Genomic DNA, 27,012 nt, shown 5'->3' with positions numbered 1-27,012 from the left:
CTCTGTATCTTTTTTGAGTTCTTTGGTTATGAGCCACAGAAAATAAATCTAGCTAATTAAAAAAAAAGGAATTTACTGAAAATATAGAGTAACATACAGAATTGAGGAAAAGCCTGAAAATCTCAGAAAATGACAGGAGCCAGGCAGTTCTGAGGCAGCAGGAATAACGGGACCATACTTTTAGATGTTGCAACTGTCGTGAATGAGCTCCTGCAGCCCTTGTCAGTCCACTCAGGCTTCAGTGCCCATGTTGAGAACACTTGCCTGGCCAACCCTGAGTCATATGCCAAACCATCAACCAGAGGAGGTTAGGACTCATGATTGACAGTCCCACCAAGATTGTATCCATTCAAGAAGGGCTAGTTCCCCAAAGCAAAACTGGAGTGTCTAATAGTGGAAGGGGGAAAGGATGATGGGTAGATTAACATTATATTCTCTCAACATTTCATCTGATCCCTCCCCAGGAGCGGTATGAGCAAGGAATCTATAGGAGGAGCTGCCATATATAGGCTTGTTATCATAGTCATGGATGAACCCCATTTAGCTCTGTTACTTGGTACAGTAGGCATGTACTTGGGATATGTGGACACGCATGATGTGCCAGGAGAGCCCCCCAGACGTACATGGGACTGCAAGGTTCTAGGTGCTAAGTTGGTGACTGCTAGTGTAATTTGAAGAGATAATCCATTCTGTGGAAGTAAAACCTACATTGTTTGCAGAGAAGGAGAATTTGATCTGTAACAACATTTATAAAACAGAATTTTTCTAAGTGGAGATACAAAAGTCAATAATTCTTTTTTTTTTTTAAAGATTTCATTTATTTATTTGACAGAGAGAGTGAGAGAGCACAGCAGGGGGAGCAGGAGAAGGAGAGGGAGAAGCAGACTCCCCGTTGAGCAGGGAGCGCAATGTGGGGCTCGATCCCAGGACTCCGTCCCGGGGCCCTGAGATCATGACCTGAGCCGAAGGCAGACACTTAACCATGTGAGCCAACCAGGCGCCCCTCAATAGTTATTTCTGATCAGATCCCCAAATATGTTTACTTCAAGTCAGAAAATGCCCCCTCCCCTTGACTTCCTTACTTCCTTTCAATGAAAACAAATATTTTATATTACTCAGTTTTGGATCATGTCCATATGTATAATATGAAAGCTTCCCGCTTTATTCTCTATTTAGGTTCACAGAGATCATTGTCCTCTAAAATATTCATCAGTTACTTTAAAGTAATTTTTAGTGCTCAAGTAATTTATGTTCATTGTAGAAAAAATCGGAAAATAAAGATTGGCCAAAGGAAGAAAAATGAAAACCCACAGACAACCACTTGATACTTTTCCTGTGTATAACTTTAGTGAATGTATTTACCTACATTCTGTGAAGCCTGTGTTTACATGTATTTATGCTCACAATTTTCAAAAAATGGAATCGTGTAGATTATATTGCTTTCATTATCTTTGTCTTCCAAAAATAAGTTGCTATCTTTCCATAATTATGAAAAAAATATTTCCTCTACATTGTTTTCAGACCTCCAATGAGCTGCATATTTTAGTAACATGTTAGCCTACTGGTTCATTGTAGAGCAAAAGACAAGACACTTTGCCACATTTCTTCTCATTGGTGCCTTGATTTTGATTTGTCCTCTTTCCATGACCATGAAATCTCGATTTTTCTGAAGTGCTACATCTCCCTCTCCCTCTGCCCCTCCCCCCGCTTGGGCGCGCGTGTGCGCTCGCGCTCCTAAGTAAATAAATAAAATCTTAAAAAAAAAAAAAGTTAATTGCCCTGGGCAACAAAATTTCCTTTGCGGAGGCGCAGACGTGTTCAAAGTCTTTGAGCGCTTGGATGGATTCCTTACGTGGGAGAAGCTAGCACTTGCTGTGGATTTCACCACTAGGAAGAAGGAGACAGACGGCTCTGAGGCCACGGCCCAAGCCCGCAGCAGAGCCCGAAAGTGAAGTTCTAATGGCGCAGTCCCCTCCTCAGCCCGCAAAGCCTCCTGTTTCCCCTCCCGCGGCTTCAGGGCCGCCCTGGCAGGGCTGAATGGTGACTCGCCATTCACGGACCAGTCGCGGGGTGGAGAGAGGCGCAGACTCCCTAGCTCTCAGTTGCGGGGGGGAAAGCTCGTTATCATGTGCAGGGCTCATTGATCTGTTTCAACAGCGACTCCTGAATTATATGGCCCCTAAATGTTTGCTGCCAGAGAGATCTATATTGTGGACGAGATGATGGTACTTACTGGAAACTATGGCCTGATATGTGAGTGTTGCCGTTTTGTCTCAATGGAAGTATCCCCGCGCACTTGCAGATCTCGCTCCTCGCTACGCCTTCCCTCTGTCCGGGTATGGTGTATGGGACTGGAAAATAGTGGAACAAAATAACCTACAGATGTCTTAACATTTAAAGTAAAGTGGTATTTGTCGTGTGAGTAGACAGGGGCACAAGCTGTCCAGAGGATGACTTTTTTAATTCATTAAAAAAGAAAAAAATCTTAACAAATGTGCGTACTCATTTACCCGGCAACTTTGCTTTGAACAATTCATCCCAAGTGAATGATGGTGGAAGAGCCAAACACTAAATTACAAGGGTCTTCTCTGTAGCATTGTTTACAGTGGTGAAAAAATTGAAGCCATTTCAAAACTGAACGGTAGGAGATTGGTTAAATGAATTATGATTTGGTTATATAATGGTTCTGGGCTGTCATTAAAAATAAGTTGTATTAAGGCTTATGGTGACAAGGAAAGTTGTTTATGATATAATGTTAAGTTAAAAAAACCAGGCTCTGAGACAATTTTAGTTTGATGCCCGTTTTACAAATATAATCCGTGCATACACAGCCTCACCCTTAGCCAAATGCGCGCAGAGCCCTGGTCCTGCCTGTCTCTCTTGCTCAGTCTCCAGCTTTCTCTCCCTTGACTCTTTCCCTGACTCCCCCTACAACACCCAGCCCCATGGCCTAAGAAGTTCACTCTCCCTGAAACATCTTCCTTCTCCCTTAAGCAACTCATCCTTCAGATCTCAACTCAAACATCACTTCCCACAAATAGGGGTCAGATCCCTGTTATACCATATCAGGGCCACAGAGATGAGAAAGACATTTTCTGCACAGCACTGTGGAAGTTGTCAGTGCTGTTGACCAGATAGAGAGTATTTTAAGTCTGGAAACAAGAAAATATATTTTTTTCATGAATTATAGTATCAACAAACTATTTGGGGCACCTGGGTGGCTCAGTCATTAAGTGCCTGCCTTCAGCTCAGGTCATGGTCCCAGGGTCCTGGGATCGAGCCCCACATCAGGCTCCCTGCTCGGTGGGAAGCCTGCTTCTCCCTCTCCCACTCCCCCTGCTTGTATTCCCTCTCTCGCTGTGTCTCTGTCAAATACATAAATAAAATCTTTAAAAAAATTATCAACGAACTATTCAAAATGTATTCTCCTATGTTTTCAGGCTTTGTGGACACCCTGTACTTCTGATTCCCCTCTGTCTAGGCACATGATTGATCATGCTTCCCTTGCCTCTGTGGAGTTAAGGGTGGCCATGAGACTAGCTTTGGTACATTAAATGGGTGCAGAAACAACATATATCAATTCCCCGTAGAAGCCTGTAAAGAGCAGTCCAATTTGCTCTCATCTTTCCTCCCAGCCATAGTCTTGCAACTGCCCAGGGGTAGAGATTCCGTCAGCCTTCAACACTGAGTGATGGTGCCCTGGGCAGAGACTACCTCCTGGTCCCCACACTTGATGGACAAGTGTGAGAGAGAAGCTATTTGTTATTTGAGGTGACTGAGATGTAAGCATTGTTTGTTACTGCAGCATAGCCCAACTTCTACTGACTAGTATATTCTCTCATCAAAGTTGTAGTTTTAAATTCACTAAGTCTAATTTTTAGTCTCATGTATGATCCACATCTCTAAGGTGATGGACACTGTACTAGAATGTGGGGCCTCAGAACAAAGTAAACCAAGTCCTCTGCACTCATGGAGTTTCACCTGGTCAGAGACAGATCATAAAGAGAGAAAGCTGAGATCTGCATGAAAACAAGTCATATGCTCAGGGGTCCTGCTGCCCCTGAGATTGGGTGCAGGAAGCAGCAAGCAGAGAGAAGATCAGAGGGGCAGTGAGGGAGGGGAGTAGGTCACATAGGACTTTGTAGGCCCTGGGACTGTCTTAGATTTCATTCTAGGTGTGATGGGAAGCTATTGGAAGGTTCTGAGCAGGGGTATGATATGATGAAACACTTTTAAAAAGAATCACTTTTTTGGAAAAGCAGCTAGAGAGACAGGGAGCTAAAAGTAGAAGTCAGAAGGTCAAAAGCCAAGAGGGGTGGTGGTCTGGACACGGTGATGGGCTTGGAAGTAGCTGTATTTGGAAAGCGGGAGAGATGAGATGTCAGTGGATTGGATATGGGGTGAGCAAGAGAGGACTCAAACATCATTCCTAGATACTACCCTGAGCAACTAGGCAAATGATGGTACTATTTTGGGGACAGGCCACACTGAGGGAGGAGAGAACTTAGGGTGAAGGTGGGAGAAATCAACAGTTGTATGAATGCATCTGAGTGTCTAGGGGGAGAAAAACAGGAGGATATATACGAAAATGTTAGAGTATTTGGGCTTGTGAATTGCTTTTATTTCCTCCTTTGTGCGTATTTTCTAATGTTCCTGTAATGAGCAGAGAATAACAATTTTTATTTTTCATCCAGTCATGTTTTCCGGTTATAACGTGGGGACTGTGAGAGCACAACAAAGTTCTCTGGGAGCCCTCACCAGTCCTATAACTTTTGAAAGTGTGTGCTTCCTGTTGCAGCAACACCCACTTTCTCAGCAGTACCCTGAGGGAGTGACCACTATGGCGTAAGAAGGAAGAAAGTGTTATGTAGTTACATAGAGAAATACTATTTTTCAGGGTAAAAGTGAATTTTTAAAAAAGATTTATTTATTTGAGAGAGAAAGAGAGGGAGAGAGCTGGGGGGGGGGGCAGAAGGAGAGGGAGAGAGAATCCTCAAGCAGATTCCACGCTGCGTGTAGAGACCAATGGAGCGCTCGATCTCACGCCCCGAAATCATGACCTGAGCTGAACTCAAGAGTCGGAAGTTTCACTGACTGAATCACCCAGGCGCCCCAAAGTGGATTTTTTTTAAAGATTTTATTTATTTTTTTGAAAGAGAGAGACACAGCGAGAGAGGGAACACAAGCAGGGGGAGTGGGAGAGGGAGAAGCAGACTTCCTGCAGAGCAGGGAGTCCGGTACGGGGTTGGGATCATGACCTGAGCCAAAGGCAGACGCTTAACAACTGAGCCACCCAGGTGCCCCTCCCCAAAAGTGGATTTTTAAGTACAAATTGCTTAAGCATAGCCCATACTTGAGCGCCGCCCAAAAATGGATTTTTAAGTACAAATTGCTTAAGCATAGCCCGTACTTGAGCCCGCCAACTATGTACTATTTTTTTTTCTTCCTGGTTTAACAGCTTTTTCCACTGCTGGAGGCAGCATTTTTAGTTGGGCAGACTCTGAGGTCACTCAGACCAGGGTGCAAGTCCAGGTGGAGACTGCTTGTCTCCATTACCGTAATCACTTGACAGTCTATGAATCTGTTTTCATGCTGGCACACGGGTATACAAGTAACACTTGCTACCTATAGTCGTGGGGTTGGCAGTGCCCATAAACACTCAGTAGGACACCTGTCCAGAGCGGATGCCTGGGAGATACTGGCTACTATTAGTGCTGTTGTTGGTTTTATCACGAGTGATTGGGGGAGCATGACTAGTGACAGAAGAGCTTCCCCATATAAGGACTCACTTATTTGTCTGCACCTATCATGAATGTCCACACCTAACCCTGGGAGGTAGGTACTAATAGCATTTTACAAATGTGGAAACTGTAGCTCAGAGTGGTTAATTAATTTGCCCAAGTCACACAGCTGGGAAGAGGCACAGCATGGATTCCGGCTCCTGTCCCTCCAACCCTAGAGCTGGTGTTCTCCAGTTATCATCTCCCACCCTCTCCCAGGGAGCTGATGCGGTGTCTCCTCTGTACACGGCGCCTCTTTGTGTACCCACTGGGCCCCTGTTTAGGAGAGGCATGTTCCTTGTTCCCCGTCTGCCATTCTGATTGTCGCACACCCATCCCGATGTGGCATTTCATACCTGCAGGATTGTGAGTCTGCGTGGCGGAAGGCTCACTGTCTTATCTGCACCTACGGTTTCCAGCACCAGCCACGACTGTGGGCTGAGTGGGATGGGTCCCTGGCAGCCCAGCTCTGTAACTGCTGAGATTGTTTCATCCAAACATTCTGTTACAAGCCTGTGCATTTGACGACTTTTTGGAGGTTGTTATCATACCACAAGTTCTTTTCGGGAGTTGGATCCATTAAGTTCTTTCTCATCCCGTTCTGTTTCAAGGAACAGACTGGAGGCACTAGTTATCTGGCTAGCACAAGTAACTACTACGTCGTGACACACCCACAGGTGCACAGACCCAAATCTGAATGCCACGGGCAAAATGTACAACAATTATGTTTTAATCCACAAGAGTAGAAGAGATCCCTGGGGAACAGACTGATAGGCAACATGTTGGGCACATTGATTTATTCTTTCCCCTTTGAACAACCCTATGGTTAGGTACCAAATACTATCCTTTGGATGCAGATAAATTACTCTTTGTAAATCTTCTACCTAAGGGTGGGGCTTGAGCTGAATTTGGAACTAAACGGCTGAGCTCCATCTGGCTAGACTGTCCATCCAGAAGTTCCTATAATCACTTTGTGAGCAAAATGGACACAATTGAAGATGTGAAGTTTCAACAAGATATTTTGAAACCAGTGACTGAGGGGACTGTTAATTCAACAAACTCCAGCCAGTGTTCTATGGCGGGATAGTTCCTTTTGGCGGTCTAGACAGGCCCAGGCACTTGCACTATATATAGACTTCAGCTAGTTCTTAAGAAGCATATGATGGGAACTTCTTAAAATGAATGTTATTTACCTGCTAGGATGTAAATGTTGAAAGGATGTGGTCTACATTATGGACAAGGGCTCTGTAAAATGTGATATTACAAAATGGATCTTTTACGAGTTCTGGGAACAGAAACAGGTGATGTGAGTGAAATGGGAGAAAATTCTAATTTTTGCTGCCTTGCTAGAACTTAATCCAAAGTACTTAAAAAAAAAAAAAAAAACCTGTGACTAGTAGAACTACAATGTCCCTGGTCAGCTGTGCTCCCTTTGAATCTATCAGGCTCTCTGTTCCTGAAAAATAACCCTTGTACTTGAGACAATAGTCCTTTCCACCAGTGTTCATGGGGCTCGGAATCCCAGATCTCCAAGCTGTTGGGGCACTTGGGATTGTCAATCCAACTCCCAACCATGGGTGAGTTGTTGTGTGGTCAAATCATCTCAGTCGGAGACTTGTGAGATGGATGGTAGTGGAATGCAGTGGGTGAGACCTGAACAGATTTTGCTTTCATATTTATCTAGCTGTGTTCTAGGGACAAGGCAAGATTAGGTACCCCTACTACTCCGTCATCTTAACTCCTTCCAGATTTTGCTTTCAGGTGATCTTCACTAGCTCTGTGACCTTGGCGTTGCTTAGCCTCTTAAGACTTCAGCCAACACATCCTAAAATATGAATACCTCATGGGATGGTTGGAAGGATTAAATGAAGATATCTTAGTAAAGCCTTGGGTGAAGTGCCTGGCACAGCATCAATAACTCTTTTTTTTTAAGATTTTATTTATTTATTTGACAGAGAGAGAGACAGAGAGAGAGGGAACACAAACAGGGGGAGTGGCAGGCAGAGGGAGAAGCAGGCTTCCCACTGAGCAAGGAGCCCGATGCGGGGCTTGATCCCAGGACCCTGGGATCATGACCTGAGCTGAAGGCAGATGCTTAACGACTGAGCCACCCAGGTGCCCCTCAATAACTATCTTTATCACCATGATTATTGTCACCGACATCACATAGAGGAGCAAGCATGACAGAGTTGTTGTGATGTGGGGGATCAGACTCCAGCTGCTGAGACAGTGATAAGGCCATAGGGTGACATTGGATCATAAACCACACTCCTTATCTTGAACTGGGAACCAGTCTCCATGAGCCCCCACTATCCTGGGTTCTGGTGAGAACTCTGTTTTCCTCATTTTAAAGGAATTCTTATGATATTCTTCTCCTACCTTGAATGCTCTTTAACATCAAAAAGACCTACCTGACACAAGTGCTTTCTGTAGTATGACCACACAGGAAAACAAAATCAAATTCATAAAAAAAGGGAAACAAACTGGTTGATTCTCCTCTCCCCCTGCCCAGACTAAAGCCTAATTCTTTCAGTACAATATTAACCTACAATATAATTATATGGTGACAAATACTTTCTCATATTTTATTTCATTCAATTATTACTAGCAAACTTGGGAGGAAAATAGAGCAAAGAATACATTATCATCCTCGTTCTACAGATCAGGGAACGGAGAGAAGGTAGCTCACTTGCCTAAGCTACACAGCTGTCGGTAGAAATAAAATCAGAGTCTCTCTGGATAGGCTTCTTGCCTGTTGTCTTTCCACTGCCCCAGAGAAAGCAAGTATGTGCCGCCACTCCCCCATTCTTCACTTGCAACAGACCTCAGTATTCTTTCCCACCATCTGAACGTACCATCAGAGTTATTCTTACACAGAGTTCCAGACAGCCATTACCAGATGACTATGAGTGACACAAGGATATGACAAACGCATTGGCCTTTCCTGGACAAGACTATCTGGGCCTTCACCATTGATCTCATCATCTCATTCACTTGGCATATCATAGCTGGAGGGAGAATTTTTTCCTAAGAACTCTAGTGACAGGTCCTATTTCCAGTGGGGTTGAGGTCAACATTGATTGTGTGCTCCTCCAGGCCTGAATCCCGGTCATTTTCATATCTCATAACCTGAAATGGAACCTGACACAGATAGACATTGAACCATGTTTTGATGGATGGATGGATGGATGGATGGATGGATGGATGGATTTAGCAATTGAATGGGCCCATAAACATGTCTGGGGTGGAAAAGAGTCTCCACTACTGATGGTTTTATAGACTTTCACTTCAGATGATGGCTTGATGCCTTTGTGTCTCCTAGAATTGGGCTGTCAATCTAGAAAGCACTGTCCACCTTCCAAACACTATTTATCTCCATTTATCAGAGGATATTATCAGACACTATGCTGCTGAGGTAGCAAATCAGGTAGAGCTTTTAGTTCTGTGTCTGTGATAAGGATTTGGGGAAATGTGTTCTGCCAGGGGAGGGCAGGTGCATGGTCTCTCTGTTCCTCTGGCCTGGTGACAGCTGCTAGTACTCTGCTGAATGATCAATAACTGGCTGCCAGTCCAGTTATTCCTCCCTGGCTATTTTAAGAACTGCCATAAAGACCCACCATGGGCTCAAGAAAAATATTCTGAAACAAGGAAGCCCATTCTTCCACATTATACCAACTTTGACCTCGATTGCAGAGCCCAGAGGTGAACGCAAGTCCAGGAGTCCTTTCAAAGGGGTACCACTAAAAGCCATTTACGATGGGGCAGAATACCAGCCATCCCCATGCACTTAGCCATCGATCACGGTGCCGTTCCCCTGGCTCCTGGACTTTGGCACTGTTGGTGAGAATGTGAGGTTCTAGCTCCTTCTGCCTTCTCTGGATTGCTTTTCATTTTGGTTACCTCCTTCCCAAATAAAGATAAACCAAATTTGCAAGAAGTCCAGCCAGTCACTAAAGAGTCCTAGTTTCCTTTACTTACTTCTTGTTTTATATACAGAATCTCTGACAAGAAATTACAGGATTGGGGAAAGTTTTTGACCTAATAAAAACGTTTGTGGGCTTTGCTTATTTACTCTGCAATGTGTGATACAACTGGTACTGCATACGTACTTCCATTCCCTGTACTGTCTTAAAGAACAGGTTTTATAATCTCTCTCTTTTTTTAGTAGGCTCCACACCCAGCATGGAGCCCATGTGGGGCTTGAAAACATGAGCCTGAGATCAAGACCTGAGCTGAGATCAAGAGTTGGACACTCGGGGCGCCTGTGTGGCTCAGTTGGTTAAACATCTGCCTTTGGCTCAGGTCATGATCCTAGGGTCCTGGGATGGAGTCCTGCACTGAGCTCCCTGCTAACTGGGGAGTCTGCTTCTCCCTCTGCCCCTCCCCCCTGCTCGGGCTTGAGCGCTCTCTTTCTCTCTCAAATAAATGAATAAAATATTAAAAAAAAAGAAAGGGTAGGCTTCTCCAATCCCTAACCCAGGTCAGATATCCTTGTTATGGGTTCTCGCCCCACCCTCTAATATTTGATCACAGTGCTTTTAGTACTCTTTGTTTAATGATGGAGTGGTAAAGCACTCTGTATTTATGTCATGTCTATCTTCCCTGCCAGAGGGTAAGCTCCCTGAGGTCAGGGACTATGTATGTTTTACTCACTGCTGTACCCATTACACTTGGTTCGGTGCCGGTCACTGAGGAGGCAGATAAATGGAGTTTGCTTGACTGCCTCCAGTGTAAAACTCAGCTTCCTTAGAATTCCATTTAATGCTTTCAGTGATCTGGTTCCCACTTGAGCTTCTGGGCCGAATTCCTGCCCTCCTGTGACCTACACCCTACCTTCAGCTCCACTAAAACATCTGCAGTCCCTGACCTCTCTTGGGCCTCTAGACTTTTGCGCAGTCTAGAACATCCACCCACCTTTGTCTGCCTGTCAGACTCCTTTCCATCTCTTAAGACTCATCTGAAATGGCACCTCCTCTGGGAGGCTATCGGCAACAATTTCAGGCAGAATGCTGTGTTCCTGCAATGTGTTCCCACAGCACCATCCAATTCCTCTACTCCTTTATTCACTAATTTATTGAAAAATATTGACTGTGTTCCCACTGTAAGCCAGGACTTCCTCTGTGTTATAGAGATACAGAATGAACAAGATACCACCTCTGTTGCTGACAAATAAGTCAACAGGATCTATGAAGGCACTGAATGGGGTGATGAGACAGTCATTGGCAATCTTCTTTAGGGAGGGCAGAGAGGAAGGCCTGTCTGAGGAGCTGATATTTGAGCTGAGACCTAAAAAGATGAAAACAAGTCAGTCCCTCAAAGGGCTGTGGCAGTATTTACCAGGATGGGAACTGCCTATGATTTATCTGCTTCCCCAGTGCCAGCGAATGACCATCCAAGTATTTCATGAATGAATAAATGAGCCAGATTATGTTGGCTCAGAATGAACCTCAGTTATCAAACTTGCAACAGCTTCACCTCACATGAAATATTCACATCAACCCAAATCAGGCCCTTCTCAGGTGCTAATAGCTGTGGGAAGAAAGGAATTCCACTGAACCGGACCAGGTGATACCCAAGTGCAGAGAGAAGGGCAGTGTCGGTCAGTCCTGGCTTGCCCTGTTTTGGAGCTTGTGTGCGTGAATCAAGTTACCCTGTGCAGACACTTACTAGCAGGGCCAGGAGCATTGCTCCATTGTCAGTAACTTGTCATTAATATTTCCACAGCATTAAAGATAATTATCCCCTATGGAGTGGTTGGCATGTGCCAGGCGTGGTCTCATTTCATCCTCATTTTGCTCCTATTATTATCTCTGAGAAAATGAAGACTCATCAAGGCCTTTCAGCTAGTAGGGGTGAAGTCAGGGCTCACACTGGAGTCTATCTCACGGGGAAGCCTGTGCTCTTAACTCTGCAACCCAGGGCCAGTTTGATGGGTGTGCGACCTGGGCAGCGGCACAGGGCTCTGCGCTGAGAAGAGCCCCATGCTTGGTTTAGTGCTCTGTTGTTGCCATCTTGAAATTATTATTTTTTTAAATATTTATTTATTTATTTGAGAGATGAGGGTGGGAGGGACACAGAGAGAGGGAGAGAGACTCTCAAGCAGGTTCCTCACCAAGCTTGGAGCCCGATATAGGGCTTGATCCCACGATGCTGAGATCATGACTTCAATAGTCAGTCGCTTAACCACCTGAACCACCCAGGTGCCCCCGCCATCTTGAAATTCTTAATTTTTGAGAAAGGGGATCTACATTTTCATTTTGCACTGGGTGCTGCAGACTATGTAATTGGTCTTGCCTATATCACACTATGTCCCGAAACAATACACTGGATGTGCTAATGCACAATTTTTGGAAAACCCTGGGCCAACTGCTATATTCCCTTGAATATAGAAACAGAAACTCCTTCCCTCAAGATCTGTAGGTGCAAATCTGAGAATACATGGGTCTTTTTTTTTTATTATTATTATAAAAGTAATACAGACAAGTACTAGAAGTAGTAGCCAACGGAACTACAGTTTTATCTGTAGTGGAACAAGTTTTTATAAGGAGAAAGTTAATTATGCTGGGTATATAAAGCTCTGTGTCCTCTATAGCAACTTTTGTATCTTATTTATACATTTTCTTATCCTTAGAATGATTTTTAGACGCACTCTCAGGTGGATGCCTGAAGAGAAATTCTAAAAATCTGTAGCACCCTGGGGAATTGTTGTTACACTTGCAGTCTACTTTTGCTCAATTATATGCTAGGGAGGCATCTCTGACTTTCAACTAAAATGTTAACTGATATATGTTGTGAAATATTCTTATTCCTCTTGGCAAATATCCTGTTCATTTGGTAAGGGGAACTTAGCTCATATCTTGTACATTGCTCCTGCTGTCTAAATCAAGCCCATATGCCCTGAGCTCCCTTCCCTTTGCTGAAGCTGAAACTAGCCCCACTGGGGCTTACCACTTGATCTCTGGTGCTGGTGATCCTTGGGCCCTCTTGCCATGAAAAGACTCATATTGTGGAAGTTGCAGTGTTGAGGGCTGGTCAGGTAACTTCTGTTACTTAGCAACTTTCTCCTGCTTTGTTAAGTTGGGCTGTTCAATCTCCTTAATGAATAAGAGCATCAAGCCAGGTAATTGATGCCTGGACGTTTAGCTCATGAATAATTGACTGTCTGGGTAATCCTAGATACATTTCCTCGATCAGATTGTACAATGGAACAGTCATGCCATAGCCAGTGTCAAGTTTTGTGTATGTGGTTTTTTTTTTTGTCTTAATTGGCTTTATGATGTCAGAAATCTGCTTTATTGACCCAAAGGCTCAGAGGAACAATGGAAGCAATGATCCTCCCAAAGCTGGGACATGCTTTCTCTTTCCTCCACAAGAGCTCAACATTTTCCCCTCAGTTTGGGCTTAGAAAAGTTTCAGTTCTTCTTGTATATCTTTTCAGCTATCTTTTCCCACATACATGGGGAAGGCAATGTCGTCTAAAGGGGAGGAGGGAACTGGGAATTGGGTTTCCTGGGCAATGCCAATCACTCACTCTGCAGCTCTGGGCCAACCTTAGCTTGTCTGACTTATTTTTTCATTTATGCATCCATTCAACACACATTTGGAGCACCTCCTTGTATGCCAGGCACTGAAGAGTCCATGAAATACAAGGTTGGCCTTGTCTGCTTTCATGGAGCTTACATTCTAGTGAAAGCACATGGGGGATAAATACATAAACAAGTAAAGGGAGAAGTAATTTTCAGATCATGCTAAGTGCTAGGTTGAAAAACAAGAATGGAGTAACAGGGTAGAAAGTGACCAGTGGGAGGATGGGGTATATGGAGGTAATTTTGATTGGGTAGTCGGGGAAGGCCAGGGAAGTCCTCTCTGATGAGGTGGCATGTGAACTGAATGACAGAGAAGGAGGAGGTGGCCAGGGGAAGGAATCGGGGGATAAGGTTCCAGGTAGAGGAACATGAAGACAAGGATTCTGAAATGGAAATGGGCTTGACATGATGAGCAGAATGATGGGGAGCGCAGTCTGAGGTGAGGTTGATACCCACGTTGGCTACTTACTGTTCATACCTTCCAAAGTGACAAAGAGCTCTGTGGCCTCCCGTTGGTTATGGGTGCCTGAATGAGAGGACCCAAATATACGCCTCACCAATGGCACACGTGGTGTCATTCTTTTAAACCAGACGTTGTCAAAACTCAGCTCAGGTGAGTCCATTGATTCCATGCGAATTTCTTAAGCTCTAGGCAGTGTTTGTGACAGTAGGTAAACGGAAGTGACTAAAGCCAAGCCCCTGCCTTCATCAAACCTACACTCTATTAGCAAAATAAACAACAAACTAACAAGAAAGTCAAATACGACTATGAAGTTTCTAAGACAATGAGTGCTATGGAGACAGCAGAGAAGGGCAGAGACAACGCGGGAGGCGTGAGGTATCTGAAATGGTAAATGGAGGGATCTGGGAAGGCTTCGCTGAGAAGATGACATTTGAGCTGACACCTGAAGGCAGTGTGCAAGTGAGCCACGTGACTTTCTGCAGGGAGAGCATTCCAGACAGAGGGAACAACAAGACAACCACTTTTTTTTTCTGGAAGACCTCCCTGCTATGTGCCTGCTAGGTTGTGTGCCCTTTTAGGAGACTTTTGTCAAAATGCTTATCACTCTCCTGCTTAAAAATTTCCACAGCTCTTGGAGCAAAACACTAGTTTCTTACCGTGGTTTATAAGGTCCTATGTAATCCCCTCACCCCTCCAAACTCATCCCTTTCCTCTTCCTTGTGCGCTGGTCCCAGCAGCGAGTCCTTCTTCCTGGTCTTTGAACACACAAACTCCCAGCCTGGGGTGCTGCACTTACCCTTCCTTGGCAAACTCTTCTCAGATTGTCACATTCTTCTCATTCAGCTCATAGCAACTCAGAGGAAGCTTCCCTGTCCCGCTAAGCCCTCTGACAATTCCCGATCACACAGCCACTCTGCACACTGATGGCAGTTATCAAAAGCTTACCGCTCATTCACAAAGGATGCGGTCATTTCCTACTGCACTGAAACTGGCCAGTTGTGTGCAACACGCTCTTTGGAGAAAAAGGAGGTTATAAATGTGAAGTGAAATCTAACACAGTACCACCTACCGTATTGTGATGTATACGGCTCTTTGGAATATGACGTTCACTTCCAGATCCTTCTATTTACCACCAGACCTGATTTTGTTTGAATTCTGAAAGACTCAGTTGCAAATGCATGCAAAATTCTCACCCCTGTTCAGGCAGTAGGATGCAAGAGCAGAAGAAATAGACGAACTGTGATTCTCACAGGGAGAAAAATGTCTGGGGAAATAGGAGAGAAGAGCTTCCAGGTTTTCTGTATTTCTGATCTGCTAGAACTTGGATACCGAACCCAGGGATAGAGCTAGACCTTCAGTGTCCTTTTTGTTATATTAGAAAAATATTGTTTGAGAAATATAATAAATTATGGATAAATATACATGGGAAGAAATGGAATGGGGCAGAGTATATTTATAGTATTTTGTTTGTAAAGTGATGAATTTTAGTAAAGAGAAGCAACTGTCTATCACACACTTCTGGACTGATGTAGTAAAATGTGTCAATGGCAAGGTCATCCCATGTCAAAAATAATGTTTCACTCCTGTTCACGCACACAGAAGACATGAGTCTTGGAAGACCGAGTCTCCCCCACCACCACTACCACCACCACAAACAGCACCAACACACTCCCCTCCAACTCCCATAAGTGCATGAATCTACTAGGTCAAAATATCTTGATGTGCCAGGATGGCAACTCTTTTGTAGTGTTGTTTCGAGCCACACGACCGGCAAAAAAACACAGACACACATTCATCCTCCAGCTCAAACTTAATGGTGGAATAAAGAGGTGACTGTGTAAGTTTCTTTTGAACCCACTTTTGGTGGTACTTTATCAGAGCATAGGAAATTAAAGGACTTTAAAAAGGAAAATGGATAGGGGTGCTTAAGGGCTCAGTTGGAAGAGCGTGTGACTCTTGGTCTCAAGGTCGTGAGTTCGAGTCCTGCATGGGGTGTAGAGATTACTTAAATAAAAACCTTTAAGAAATAGGGTGCCTGGGTGGCTTGGTCGTTAAAGTGTCTGCCTTCAGCCCGGGGACTCGATCCCAGTCCCGCGGTCCTGGGATCAAGTCGGTGGTGCTGGGATTGAGTCCCGCATCGGGCTCCCTGCTCCGCAGGGAGCCTGCTTCTCCCTCTGCCTCTGCCTCTCTCTCTGTCTCTCATGAATAAATAAATAAAATCTTTGAAAAAAAATTAAAAAATAAAAATAAAATAAAAAGGGAGATGGATAGTTTCTTCTTATCGAGGAATGCCTGCTCTTAGTCCCCCAGGGAAGATAAAGGAGGGTGTTTAGATGGGGAGGGTTCTTTCTGCCCTACATCCTGACAGAAAGTGGCTCAATATGGCCCTGCTGGAGGGAACCCAATGAAAGAAAAGGGCCAAGGTAGCTGCTGTTTACCCCCAGCCTATCCATCCTCAGCCCAGTATGAAGGCACACCCTCTCCTCAACCCTGAATGAGTCATCACTGTTTCTTTCCAGTTTGGTGGATTTTTTTTTTCTTTTTCACATTCAGGAGACCCATCAATTATGTAGGCTCAGAGATGATCTCAGGCAGTGACACCTCTGTAGGTCTGAATGGCATTTCTGAAGGGAAACCATCTGGCTTACCTTAACTTGTTCATCCCTGGGCTTCTCTCCCAGCTTGTAAGGTGTGGCGGCCACAGAGAGAGCCAAAACCATCAATATTTCACAGCCTTAATTAAAGTAAGCCGAGAGCTGTCAGCCTCTCACAACTGGCTTCCTTTTCCAAAACAAAACAAGTGCCTGGCATCTTGCGCAGGGGGCACAGAGAGAGAATGGACTTGGGCTAAAGTTGGGGTGGGAGAACGAGGGAGCCCAGGACTTACTTCACTTACCAAGACCTCCTGGAGTTATAAACCCGCCAGAGCACAGCTGGCAAATTCCCTGGCACTGACTTGGGGGCAGGAAAGAGGGAAGGAGGGCCTCCTCTAGAGCTCTCTAGTGACAAACTCTTGAAGGCGACTAGAAGTTGGGCAGCTGGGAACTGCAGCTCAACTTCCGCTTTGGAGCTGCATTCCCTCGTCCTGGGGGAATTAGCTCTGGGGTCCCAGCAAAGTCTTCCCCAAGGGCGGGGCCGGACGGTGGGAGGTGGGGATGGTGCAGGTCTCTCTGCTGCTGCCACTCCCTCCCCACTCCGTCCCCAAGTGCCAAGGCCCACGCCGCCATCCAGCCCAGCGGGCAGAGGAGCTCAAAGCCCTGCGATTTATACATCTATTAATTACCTCCAGCATGGAAGAACTGCCTATAAATACAGTGGCACTTTAGATAAAACTTTCATGCAGCTATTTAGATCCTTTAAAATATAAATGATTTCCTCTAAATTTTTTATCATAAATCAGGGCATGGAGCTAGGCGACAAGACGCCGATTTCCCCCCTGATGGGAGCAAAGCCTTCGCTCGTTTTCCCTTTTTCTTTTTCTTTGCTATGTTTCTTTCTCCTCCTCCTTCTTCTTCTCCTCCTTCTCCACTGCCTCTTCGTTCCCCCACTCCTCCTACTCACTTTCCTCTCCTTCTTTTTGTTAATTTACAGAGACTGGTTAATGGTTCTACTTCTCTTTGTTTCATCCAGGGGACTGAAGGGAAAGTGAACAAGTTGTAGGAAGTTTCACCCCCTTTCCTGGAGGCTTCCTGGTGTGGGTGGGAAAGCCCACAGTTTAGGGCAGCAGACCTGAGTTCAAATCTTAACCCCGTGGCTTATTCCCGGGTGGCTTCAAGGGACACAACCTCTCTGAGCCCTCAGCAGTCCTCTCTCTGAAACAGAGGTAGTAACAGTACCTACATCCTAGGTAGGGTGGCTGTTGGGATTAACTGACATAATGCACACAGCCAGGAAGACAGAGTGAGAGCTCAGGAAACAATGAGCTGTGCATTGGCAGACAAGTTACTTTACCTCTCTGAGACTCAGTTGCCTCATCCATAAAAAAAAATCGGAAGGATAATTCACTTCTGGGGAGTTATTGTGAGGAATGAATAAGACAACAGCCAGACTCTAAGCTTTTAAAGCAGGAGCCATGTAGCCCTTGTTTATCATTGTATCTCCAGACCTAGCATGTGCCCAGCACAGAGGAAGTGCTTGGCAAGTATTTGATAAATACATGAAACAACAAAGCTTCCTGCTTGGTTTGCAGAGCACCCTGCAGAACCATTAGAACTTGGTTTCCATCTATGGTGATGGATTTGGCCTGTACCATCTTTCCAAGATCCACACATAGAACTTTGATATATCCACACTGAAAGGACCCATGGATCCTGTCTCACCAACATTCTTGCCGTCCTGAGTAACCAGAGGCCAGAGCCCATGAGTGACTTGTCCAGAGTCGCATAGCAGGTTAGCTACATGTTTGAATCCAGACCTTTTCCCTTGCTGCCTCTTCACAACCAAGCTGACTGGGTAAGAGAAACGGCCTAATCCTTTGGTCAGGGAAGAGGTGACAACCAACTGGGTGACCTGGGGATTGACTTTATGACTTTGAACTCCAAGATGCCTATGAACTGGAGAAGAGAAAAGCAAAACCAGTCTTCATGGGCCAGGAACAGGACCATGTGATTATTGAGTTCAGGACAAGCACAGAGCTGGCCATGCTGCTGAGGACAGCGATATTCTAAAGTCTAGAGCTCAAAGATGATGACACAGAAGGACCTCCTTGGGGGTCAGGGGGGTATGAAAAAGCCAAGTGCTGACTGTGGGAAGGTTTTTTAAAAGATTTTATTTATTCACTTGACAGAGAGAGAGAACACAAGCAGGGGGAACAGTAGAGGGAGAGGGAGAAGCAGGCTCCCCGCTGAGCAGAGTGCCCCACTTGGGGCTCCATCCCAGGACCTGAGCAGAACGCAGGCGCTTAACCCATTGAGCCACCCAGGCACCCCATGCCTGAGGGAAGTTAAGTTATAAGGAAGAGTGTCCTGGGCACTGGCGTGTTAGATCCAAACCACTGCCTGGTTCTCCTTGAAATCCTCATAGACTAAACCCAGAAAACTTGGGGCCTCTCTCATCCGTTTTGGGCTGCAGGAACCCACTCCTATACAGCTACTGGAAGTAGACCTCCAATCCTCTGTCAGCTCTAGAGGGGTAGGGGGTAAGTGGGAGGGAGTGGGGGGCTGTCTTGGATGTAGCTGAATTCCTATCTCCTAACATCGTGACTGCCGCACAGTAGATGCTCAATAAATGTATTCAGTGAAAGAATGCATGATGGAGAAGGGCTCTAGGAGTTCCCTGGCTTGGTCCCCTCATTTTTCAGGTGAGGAAAGTGAGGCCGTAAGGAGTCAGGGACCTGCCGGAGCCCTCCCGCGGGAGGGCCAGAGCTCGGTGGGCCGGGACGCCGAGCAGGGGGAGGGCTGGCGCGTGCCGACCCCTCAGAGGTGCCCGGCCTCGGGCTCCCCAGTCCCTCTGGGCGTCTCGGATTGTCTGCACCCGCGCAGACAATGCGAGGCGAGCGGCCGACAGGCGAGGCCGGCAGCAGCTGCGCAGGCGGCAGGTACATGTGAGAAGTTCGTGAAAGGAGACGAGAGAAAGAGAGAGGGAGGTGAGGCGGGCGGCTGCGAACACCTGGCCCGGCAGCATCTCCAGCTGCCTCCCCGCCATGGCATCTTGAGTTCAGGCCGGCTGTCCCATCGGGCCATCTTCTATCCCACCCTTCTTCCTCCGCCCCATCTCCCCGGAGGTGGAGCTCGGCCAGGGGCCAGGGACGGAGGTGGGACCGGGGAGCTGCTGCTTCTGCAGGTGGTCCCTGCCGGAAGCGTTCCTGGAGCGGGGCCAGCCTCTGTGCCACTGGAGTAGAGGCCGCCTCCCTTTTGGGAGAGAAGTAAATCTGGCTCATCCTCCCAGGCTCAGCCTCTAGGCTTGGAGGGTGGGGAAACTGGTGTCGGCCCAGGACGTTAGTTAAAAGCATGGGCTCAGAGGTTAGAAAAACCTGGGTTCCAATGCCCACCCTACCAGGCTTACATGTCTCCAATGCCTTGGAGAACTTAGTCTCTCTATGCCTCAGTTTTCTCATCTGGAAAATGGAGAAATAATATCAATCTCAAAGTCTTGATTTGGAGATGCAGCTATAATTCTTTTCTAAAGCACATAGCCTGGAGCCTGGCAGTCCATAACTGGTTTTTCTTGCTGTCACCATCATCCGACTGCCAGAATCTTGGGGAGGATATTATTCATGCATTCATTCATTCCATGCAAATTGTTATATTAAGCTCCTATATGGTGCCTGGCCTGTAGATGCACGCACTGGAGACAGAGGGACAGATAAGTCCCAGGGTCCTTCAAGGAGCTGAGATGATAAAACATCATGTTCTTACCAACAGATAATAGAAGAAGACATGAAAGACTCCAAGAAGAGAAAGGATCTCTTTGAGTCTTAGCAAAACTTACATAATTAGGTCAGGGCTTAAAAAAAAAAAAAAAAAGTAATGTCAGGTAACAAGTTTCCAGAGCAAGGTTTTCAAGTTGAGGGTCCCAGGTCACCTGCACGCAAATCACGAATGTCTATTAGGAAATACCTCAGTCCATGTGGTCAGAATCTCTGCGTGTGGTCCTCGGATGCTGTATTTTAAGGGGCCGCAGATGATTCCTGCTCATGCTAAAGTTGAAAACCACTGGCCCATAAGAAAACGCCTCTGCCCGTCTGCCCCAGCACCTCCCCCAGGGCTAGTCCTTCTGGGGGGGGGGGACATAGTGCTTTGTGTTCTGATTTAGAGTTACCTGTGGCAATTTTATGTTCCCACCAGACTCTGAGCTCTTAAAGCAGTGCGCTCTATGCCTGCAGAACCTATGACAAGACCCAGCTGTTATTAGGCATTCTGAAACGATCCCAGAATGAAGAAAGTGCCCCTTTCTAGTGTCACTTCCATAAATGCTCCTGTGGTCCCTACTTGGATCCTCAGACAGATCTTGTTATGTGGGGGTGTGTGGGGGGGGGGGGGGGGGGGGGCGCATGTGCATGTGCATTTTAATGGTAATTTAATGCCACAGGGATAAGCATGGGGCATTTGCTCTCCAGTTTACCTCTGTCCCCATCTGCCCCTTTATACACCCAACTAGTTTACTTTCCTGGACTTGCTTTGGACAGAATCGAAGTGTGCAAATCCTATAAAGTATAGAGTGTTCATGGCTCTCCTTCTCATTCTTTCCCGTGTGGTGTTTACTTCATCTCCTCTCTCTCCAGGGCCTTCTCAGAAAGACTGGTCCCTAAGGATGGGTGTCACCTTACTGCTGGCTCTGTGGAGCTGGGAATAGAACTTCTTGAGGGGGAAGGATGAGGAAAACCCGAGGAACACAGCTTACCTGATGCAGGAGTGGTTTTTGATTTGTGATCCTAATGCCTGCGGGTGCTGGAACAGGGGCTGGTGAGCTGAAGTTCAGCACTGGAGGCCTAAGGGGGCCAGTTAATCTTGCTCTGGCTCTGACCCCTGCCTGACCTCGACCGTGGCAAGCGTCTCCCAGGCCCCTGAGGGGACAAAGTGGGAAAGGGTGGGTGTGGACGGGCCTGTCCTTCTGTTTCTGAGGGTTCAGCTTCATAGACAACTAGGGAATGATGAAGTGAGTGTGGGTCTCAGGGCACCGTGGGGTCAAGACAAGTTACACATTTTTCTCCCTGGAAGATCCACCATCCCCATGTTTCTTCCCCCCTTTTGCCTTCCTGCACTGGGCAGAGAACAAGAATGAGTGATCCTAAACACTGGTGAAGTGATAAAATAATGCTGCTTTCAGCTTCTGGGAAGTTACAGGTCCTTGGAAAGAAGCTCTTGACTTACTCAAAATGTGTTTCATTAAAAAAAAAAGATTTATTTATTTTAGAGAGAGACAGAACAGGAAGGGAGGGAGGGGCAGAGGGAGAGGGGGAGAGAGAGAGAGAGAATCCACAAGCAGACTTCCTACCGAGCATGGATCCCAATGCACTGGGCTGGGCTCCATCCCAGGACCTTGAGATCATGACCTGAGCCCAAACCAAGAGTCGGCCCACCTAACCAACTGAGCCACCCAGGTGCCCCCAAATGTGTTTCATGTAAATTAACCAGAATGGTAGTATTTGGCTGGAGCTGGAAGTACATATCATCTAGGCCAGCCCTCTTCTTCTGGGTAAACTGAAGCCCAGCCAGGGTCACATAAAGCCCAACATTAGAATGCTGTCTAAATCCCAGCCCTCCGAGGGCCACGTTCTGGTGTGCATTCTGTGTTTCAAGAATCCCACCAGCCTTGCTCTGTGTCTTGAACCTACACTGTCTCCACCGCAGAGCAAGCTTGCAGCCCATTTCCTGCAGTGGATTTCAGAATGGTGACTCCGTGAGGGCAGGGATGGGGTCTGATCCACATCTGTGTCCTGGTCCTCTGCATGGAGTCTGGCACCAAGCAGATGTTGAATGAAGGAAGGACAGCAGAGAACCAGTTTGTACCGTCAGACCGACCATTCTCCAAGGAGATTACTCAGGCCACTTTGGCTCCCACATGCTTTATCTTTAAGGTGAGAGAGGAAGAAGAGAGGAACAAAGATTTATTTCCTGATTTCAATGTGCCAAGCACTGTGCCAACTGCTTATTTCAGTGCATTGTTCACAGCACTCAGTGGAGGAGAAACTATTTCTCCATTTGACATATAAGGAGACTACACTACAATAAGATATGAGACGGCTGGTGGCATCTTGGTCAGCAAGAAGCAGAGATGCATGCTGAATCTGAGAGCAAAGCCTGGGCGCCAAGCATCAGGTTGTGAGGTTTGCTGAGCACTAGGTACCGTGCTCAGTGCTTTTCTTTCTCCTGTAGTTCCAAACTCCTTCACCAGAACCCAAGAAGGCAAACAGTAGGGCAGCTGCCATTTTACAGTCAAGGAAACCCAGGCTCGGAGAGGTTTAGAGGGGCAGCCCTTGGTCTCTGGCCCCTGGGCTGAGTCCTCTTCCCCAGTTAGAGGACAGAAGATGGACAGGGAACCAGGCAAGGGGGCTGGCTGCGTGCGATACAGAGAAGAGATTGGCAGGACCTGCGTGTGGGGAGCCCAGACCTAGGCAGGATTTCCTCTTAGGCCAACGGCTGGCCCCTCCACACACAACCACCATGTTCACGTCTGGGAAACCGGGCCCACACCCGCGGGCGCACAAGGCCTAGCCCTCAGGCTTGTGAGAACTCTGAAACACAAAGGCCACTCCGGGGCAGAGGCGGGGTCGGCGTCAGAGGCTAGGTGGGCTCCGCTGGGCGCCCAGGGCTCTGCTCCGAACCCCGGAGGGCGGCGCTGCCGCGGTACCAGGACTCCCCATCCATTATTCACAATGTTTACTAGCGCGGGGGAAGGAGAGGGAAGGCGAGGGGATCAGAGCAGAGGGGAGGCGGGGGCCGGGCAGTCCGGTCCCCGAAACTTCGGGAGGACGACAAAGTGCAGAATTATGAAGAGCCTGGGAAGTCAGACGTGGTGCCTAGCACACAGTAGGCCATCAGTAAATATTCGTGGAATGGATAACGGAAGAGTGAGTGAATGGCTCTGCTCCCAACCAGCTCTACTGTCTTGGGCGACTCACTTAACTCCTCTGACCCTCGTTTTCCTCAACTTAAAACAGAGTAACAGTACCGACTCCGTAGGGTGTGAGGATACCGCGAGCTAAGTCTCTAAACAACCTAGCAAGTATTAGGAGCTCAAAAATGGCAGCTATTGTTCTGGGGGAACGGGGCTTGTAAGCGTTGGCAGCCCAGCAGAAGTGTACTGACGGACTCCCAAGGCGGGGGTGGGCAGTCCTGACATGTTACTAAACAGTACTCAGTAAACTTCTTTAGACTGGCGGGTTGAGGATGGGAGGGGGGGAAGGGGACCAAGTTATCTTTTTCTAGAGAAGGCAAGCAAGAACTGCCAGCGTGGGGAGGAAGCCTCAGGCCTCCAGGACCGGGCAGGCATTTACTTCCCCCATTTCCACCCCGCCGGGCGATTGAGGTCACCTGGGGCTCGTTCTGGCAGCCCCTCACCCTCCCTGGAGCCCGTCTGGGTGCTTGGAGGCGCCTCTTCGCTGAGCCGCGGGCCGGACACTGGTGGACCGCTCGGGCGTGGGGCCAGGAGCGCCCTGGAAATGGGCAGTTTGGCGGCAGCCTGGCCGACAAGGGGCGTGTGTGTGTGTGTGTGTGTGTGTGTGTGTGTGTGTGTGTGTGTAGTAGGGTCAGCTTCCTGGCCCCGCTCAGCCCGGGGCTGTCCTTCGATCTGGGCAGTGCGAGTTGGGACAGGACAGAGAGGTTTGAGACTTTGGGGGGAAACAAGTCCACGAAGAAGAAGAAAGAATCCGGAAGGCCTGCCGCCCTGGAGCCAGGCGGGGCGGGGCGGCCGGGAGAGGCCAGGCCGGGCCCGGGTATAAATGCTGTGGCGGGGGTGGCCGTGGCGGGCGCACAGAGGCGCGCCTAGAGCTGCTGCCTGGCCTCGCCTCCCGGGCCGCCCCTGCGAGTCCCGGGCGCGTGAGCACGCCTGCGCGCGCCCGGGCCCTTCCTGGCAGGCTGCTTGTAAGATGAGTGAAGAAGCAGGTGGGGGAGAGGGGAGGCAGCGAGCGAGAGGGCGAGGGGAGCGCGGGCGCTGAGCGGCGCTCACTTGGAGCGCGGCGAGCGAGCGAGAAGAGCCTCATCCATGTCCCTCGCTGCCTCCCTGCCAGGCGCGCGAAGATGATGGCCATGAACGCCAAGCAGCCTTTCGGCATGCACCCGGTGCTTCAAGAACCCAAATTCTCCAGCCTGCACTCCAGTTCCGAGGCCATGCGCCGAGTCTGTCTCCCAGCCCCGCAGGTACGTAGTGGAGCATAATTACCGCTCTAAGGCACATTTTTTGACAGGCGCTAGCTTCATGTTTTTTTCATGTCGCCCAGAACAATCGCCGCTGTCTGAACCCCTCTCCTTGTCTCCCCCGCGCTCTCTCCCGGCGCGCTCTCTCTCTCATTCATGTCCCTCTGATCCACACGTCTGTTCCAGCAGAGCCTCTGTCTCCGTATTAATTTTTATGACCTGGGCTTTGAGGAGAGGCATCTCGGTTGCTTGAAAATGTGTTTTAATCCTGAGTTGACAGTATTCCCCACTGACCGTGCTGTGCGCCTTCTCGCTTGCAGCTGCAGGGTAATATATTTGGAAGCTTTGATGAGAGCCTGCTGGCACGCGCCGAAGCTCTGGCGGCGGTGGATATCGTCTCCCACGGCAAGAACCATCCGTTCAAGCCCGACGCCACCTACCATACCATGAGCAGCGTGCCCTGCACGTCCACTTCGTCCACCGTGCCCATATCCCACCCGGCCGCGCTCACCTCGCACCCGCACCACGCCGTGCACCAGGGCCTCGAGGGTGACCTGCTAGAGCACATCTCTCCCACGCTGAGCGTGAGCGGTTTGGGCGCCCCAGAGCACTCTGTGATGCCGGCGCAGATCCACCCGCACCACCTGGGCGCCATGGGCCACCTGCACCAGGCCATGGGCATGAGTCACCCACATGCCGTGGCGCCTCACAGCGCCATGCCCGCATGCCTCAGCGACGTGGAGTCGGACCCCCGAGAGCTCGAGGCCTTCGCCGAGCGCTTCAAGCAGCGGCGCATCAAGCTGGGGGTGACCCAGGCGGACGTGGGCGCGGCTCTAGCCAACCTCAAGATCCCCGGCGTAGGCTCGCTCAGCCAGAGCACCATTTGCAGGTTCGAGTCTCTCACTCTCTCACACAACAACATGATCGCGCTCAAGCCGGTGCTTCAGGCCTGGCTGGAGGAAGCCGAGGCCGCCTATCGAGAGAAAAACAGCAAGCCAGAGCTCTTCAACGGCAGTGAGCGGAAGCGCAAGCGCACGTCCATCGCGGCGCCAGAGAAGCGCTCACTGGAGGCCTACTTCGCCATCCAGCCGCGGCCGTCGTCTGAGAAGATCGCGGCCATCGCCGAGAAACTGGACCTTAAAAAGAACGTGGTGAGGGTCTGGTTTTGCAACCAGAGACAGAAACAGAAACGAATGAAGTACTCGGCTGTCCACTGACTGCGGCGGGGCGCAGCGTCCAGGTCCGGGAGAGCTGAGTGTACACCACCCCCCGGAGTTGGGGAGGGGAACGGTTATGGGGGACACCAAGAAGTTTCCTGGCAGGTCAGGCTCTCTGCCCCGAAGCCACAGACTTTCCCCTTTATCCCACCTGGTTGCCTCCCGGCCTTCTCTTTCTCTTCTTTCCTTTCTGTTCCCACTAGAAACGTTACGGCGCTAAGGAAAAATCCGTCAAGGGCAGGCCTGGAGGGACTAGCGCTGTCCCTGGTGCTGAAAATCGCCCTTCCGCGCTGGGCTGCGCGATCTCAGGGCAGGAGCCCACATGCGGGGGATAGTGAGTTGGCCCGGCCGCACGACTCTGTGGGTGAAGGCGCCGCTTTGCTAAGCGCGATTAGACAAAAGGTGAAGGGATGGGAAGGCAGTGATAAATAATAATACAAAGTCTAACTGGGGCACAAACATGTACTGGAGATTTATTTAGAGTATATAAAATACATGTATGTTTCCAAAGGATAGCCTTATACTCCTTTACCCTCTTAAATTTTATCCGTCTCATCCTTTGGTTTGTTGTAAGTTCTCTAAGGTAGCATGGATTAGGTTCAGGGAAAGTGTTCGTGGAGTTTTGAGGTCCCAGCTGTTCTCTGTGGTAAGTCGGGCCCCAGAAAAGATGGGCGCAATTCAGCACCTGAAAATGCTGGGATCGCACCTGGTGGCAAGCAGCAGCTGACTGCTCTGGCCCATTCTCCCCAAACTGATGGTGTTTGAGGGGATAATTACTGCCTTCTGGAGAGCCAGGGGGATTGGTAGTGCTCCGGACCAACTGAGGACTCTCTGACCACAGCTCGCTGCTCCAGCCACATTCCCAGCGCAGCGTAGAGGTGGCTTTTCAAAAGTAATTGTAACTTCCCTGAATCATATGCAACTCCTTCCAACACGTCTAACCTCGTTGTGATTTTATTATTGTTGCTAGCATTGTTATTTCCTATTATTTATTTAACTCTGCTTCTTTCCATTCCCCCTTATATGGGTGTCTCCAGGTGGAAGTCCACTTATGGTTCTGGGTGGAAAGAGGAGCCAGACTGCTGGCCTGGACCCTTCTCACCCACATTCCTCTGGCCCTATCACATTTTATCTTTCTTTGCTTCATGTAATTTGCGTGTGGCTGTGTGA

The 27,012-nt window shown here is 48.2% G+C and overlaps 1 protein-coding gene across 1 annotated transcript; it reads left to right on the top strand.

Annotated features, from left to right (window-relative positions):
- The first annotated feature begins 2,177 nt into the window (after nucleotides 1-2,177).
- On the top strand, nucleotides 2,178-25,891 carry POU4F3 (POU class 4 homeobox 3). The gene is made up of 3 exons (XM_025892314.2): nucleotides 2,178-2,253; nucleotides 24,499-24,628; nucleotides 24,946-25,891. Coding segments are annotated over exons 1-3 (1,029 nt in total). The 5' UTR covers nucleotides 2,178-2,251; the 3' UTR covers nucleotides 25,843-25,891.
- The last annotated feature ends 1,121 nt before the right edge of the window (nucleotides 25,892-27,012 follow it).

This window comes from Callorhinus ursinus, unplaced genomic scaffold, assembly GCF_003265705.2.
Source record: "Callorhinus ursinus isolate GAN/ISIS: 27379988/994484 unplaced genomic scaffold, GSC_fseal_2.0 scaffold23, whole genome shotgun sequence".
Lineage (NCBI taxonomy): Eukaryota > Metazoa > Chordata > Mammalia > Carnivora > Otariidae > Callorhinus > Callorhinus ursinus.
The sequence above is the reverse complement of the archived record's forward strand: the minus strand, read 5'-3'. Positions and strand labels throughout refer to the sequence as shown.

Bases quoted from the DNA above. Each gene is read 5' to 3' on its own strand.
- POU4F3 (XM_025892314.2), top strand. The intron at 24,629-24,945 runs GTACGTAGTGGA...TCTCGCTTGCAG, and splicing joins TCTGTCTCCCAGCCCCGCAG to CTGCAGGGTAATATATTTGG.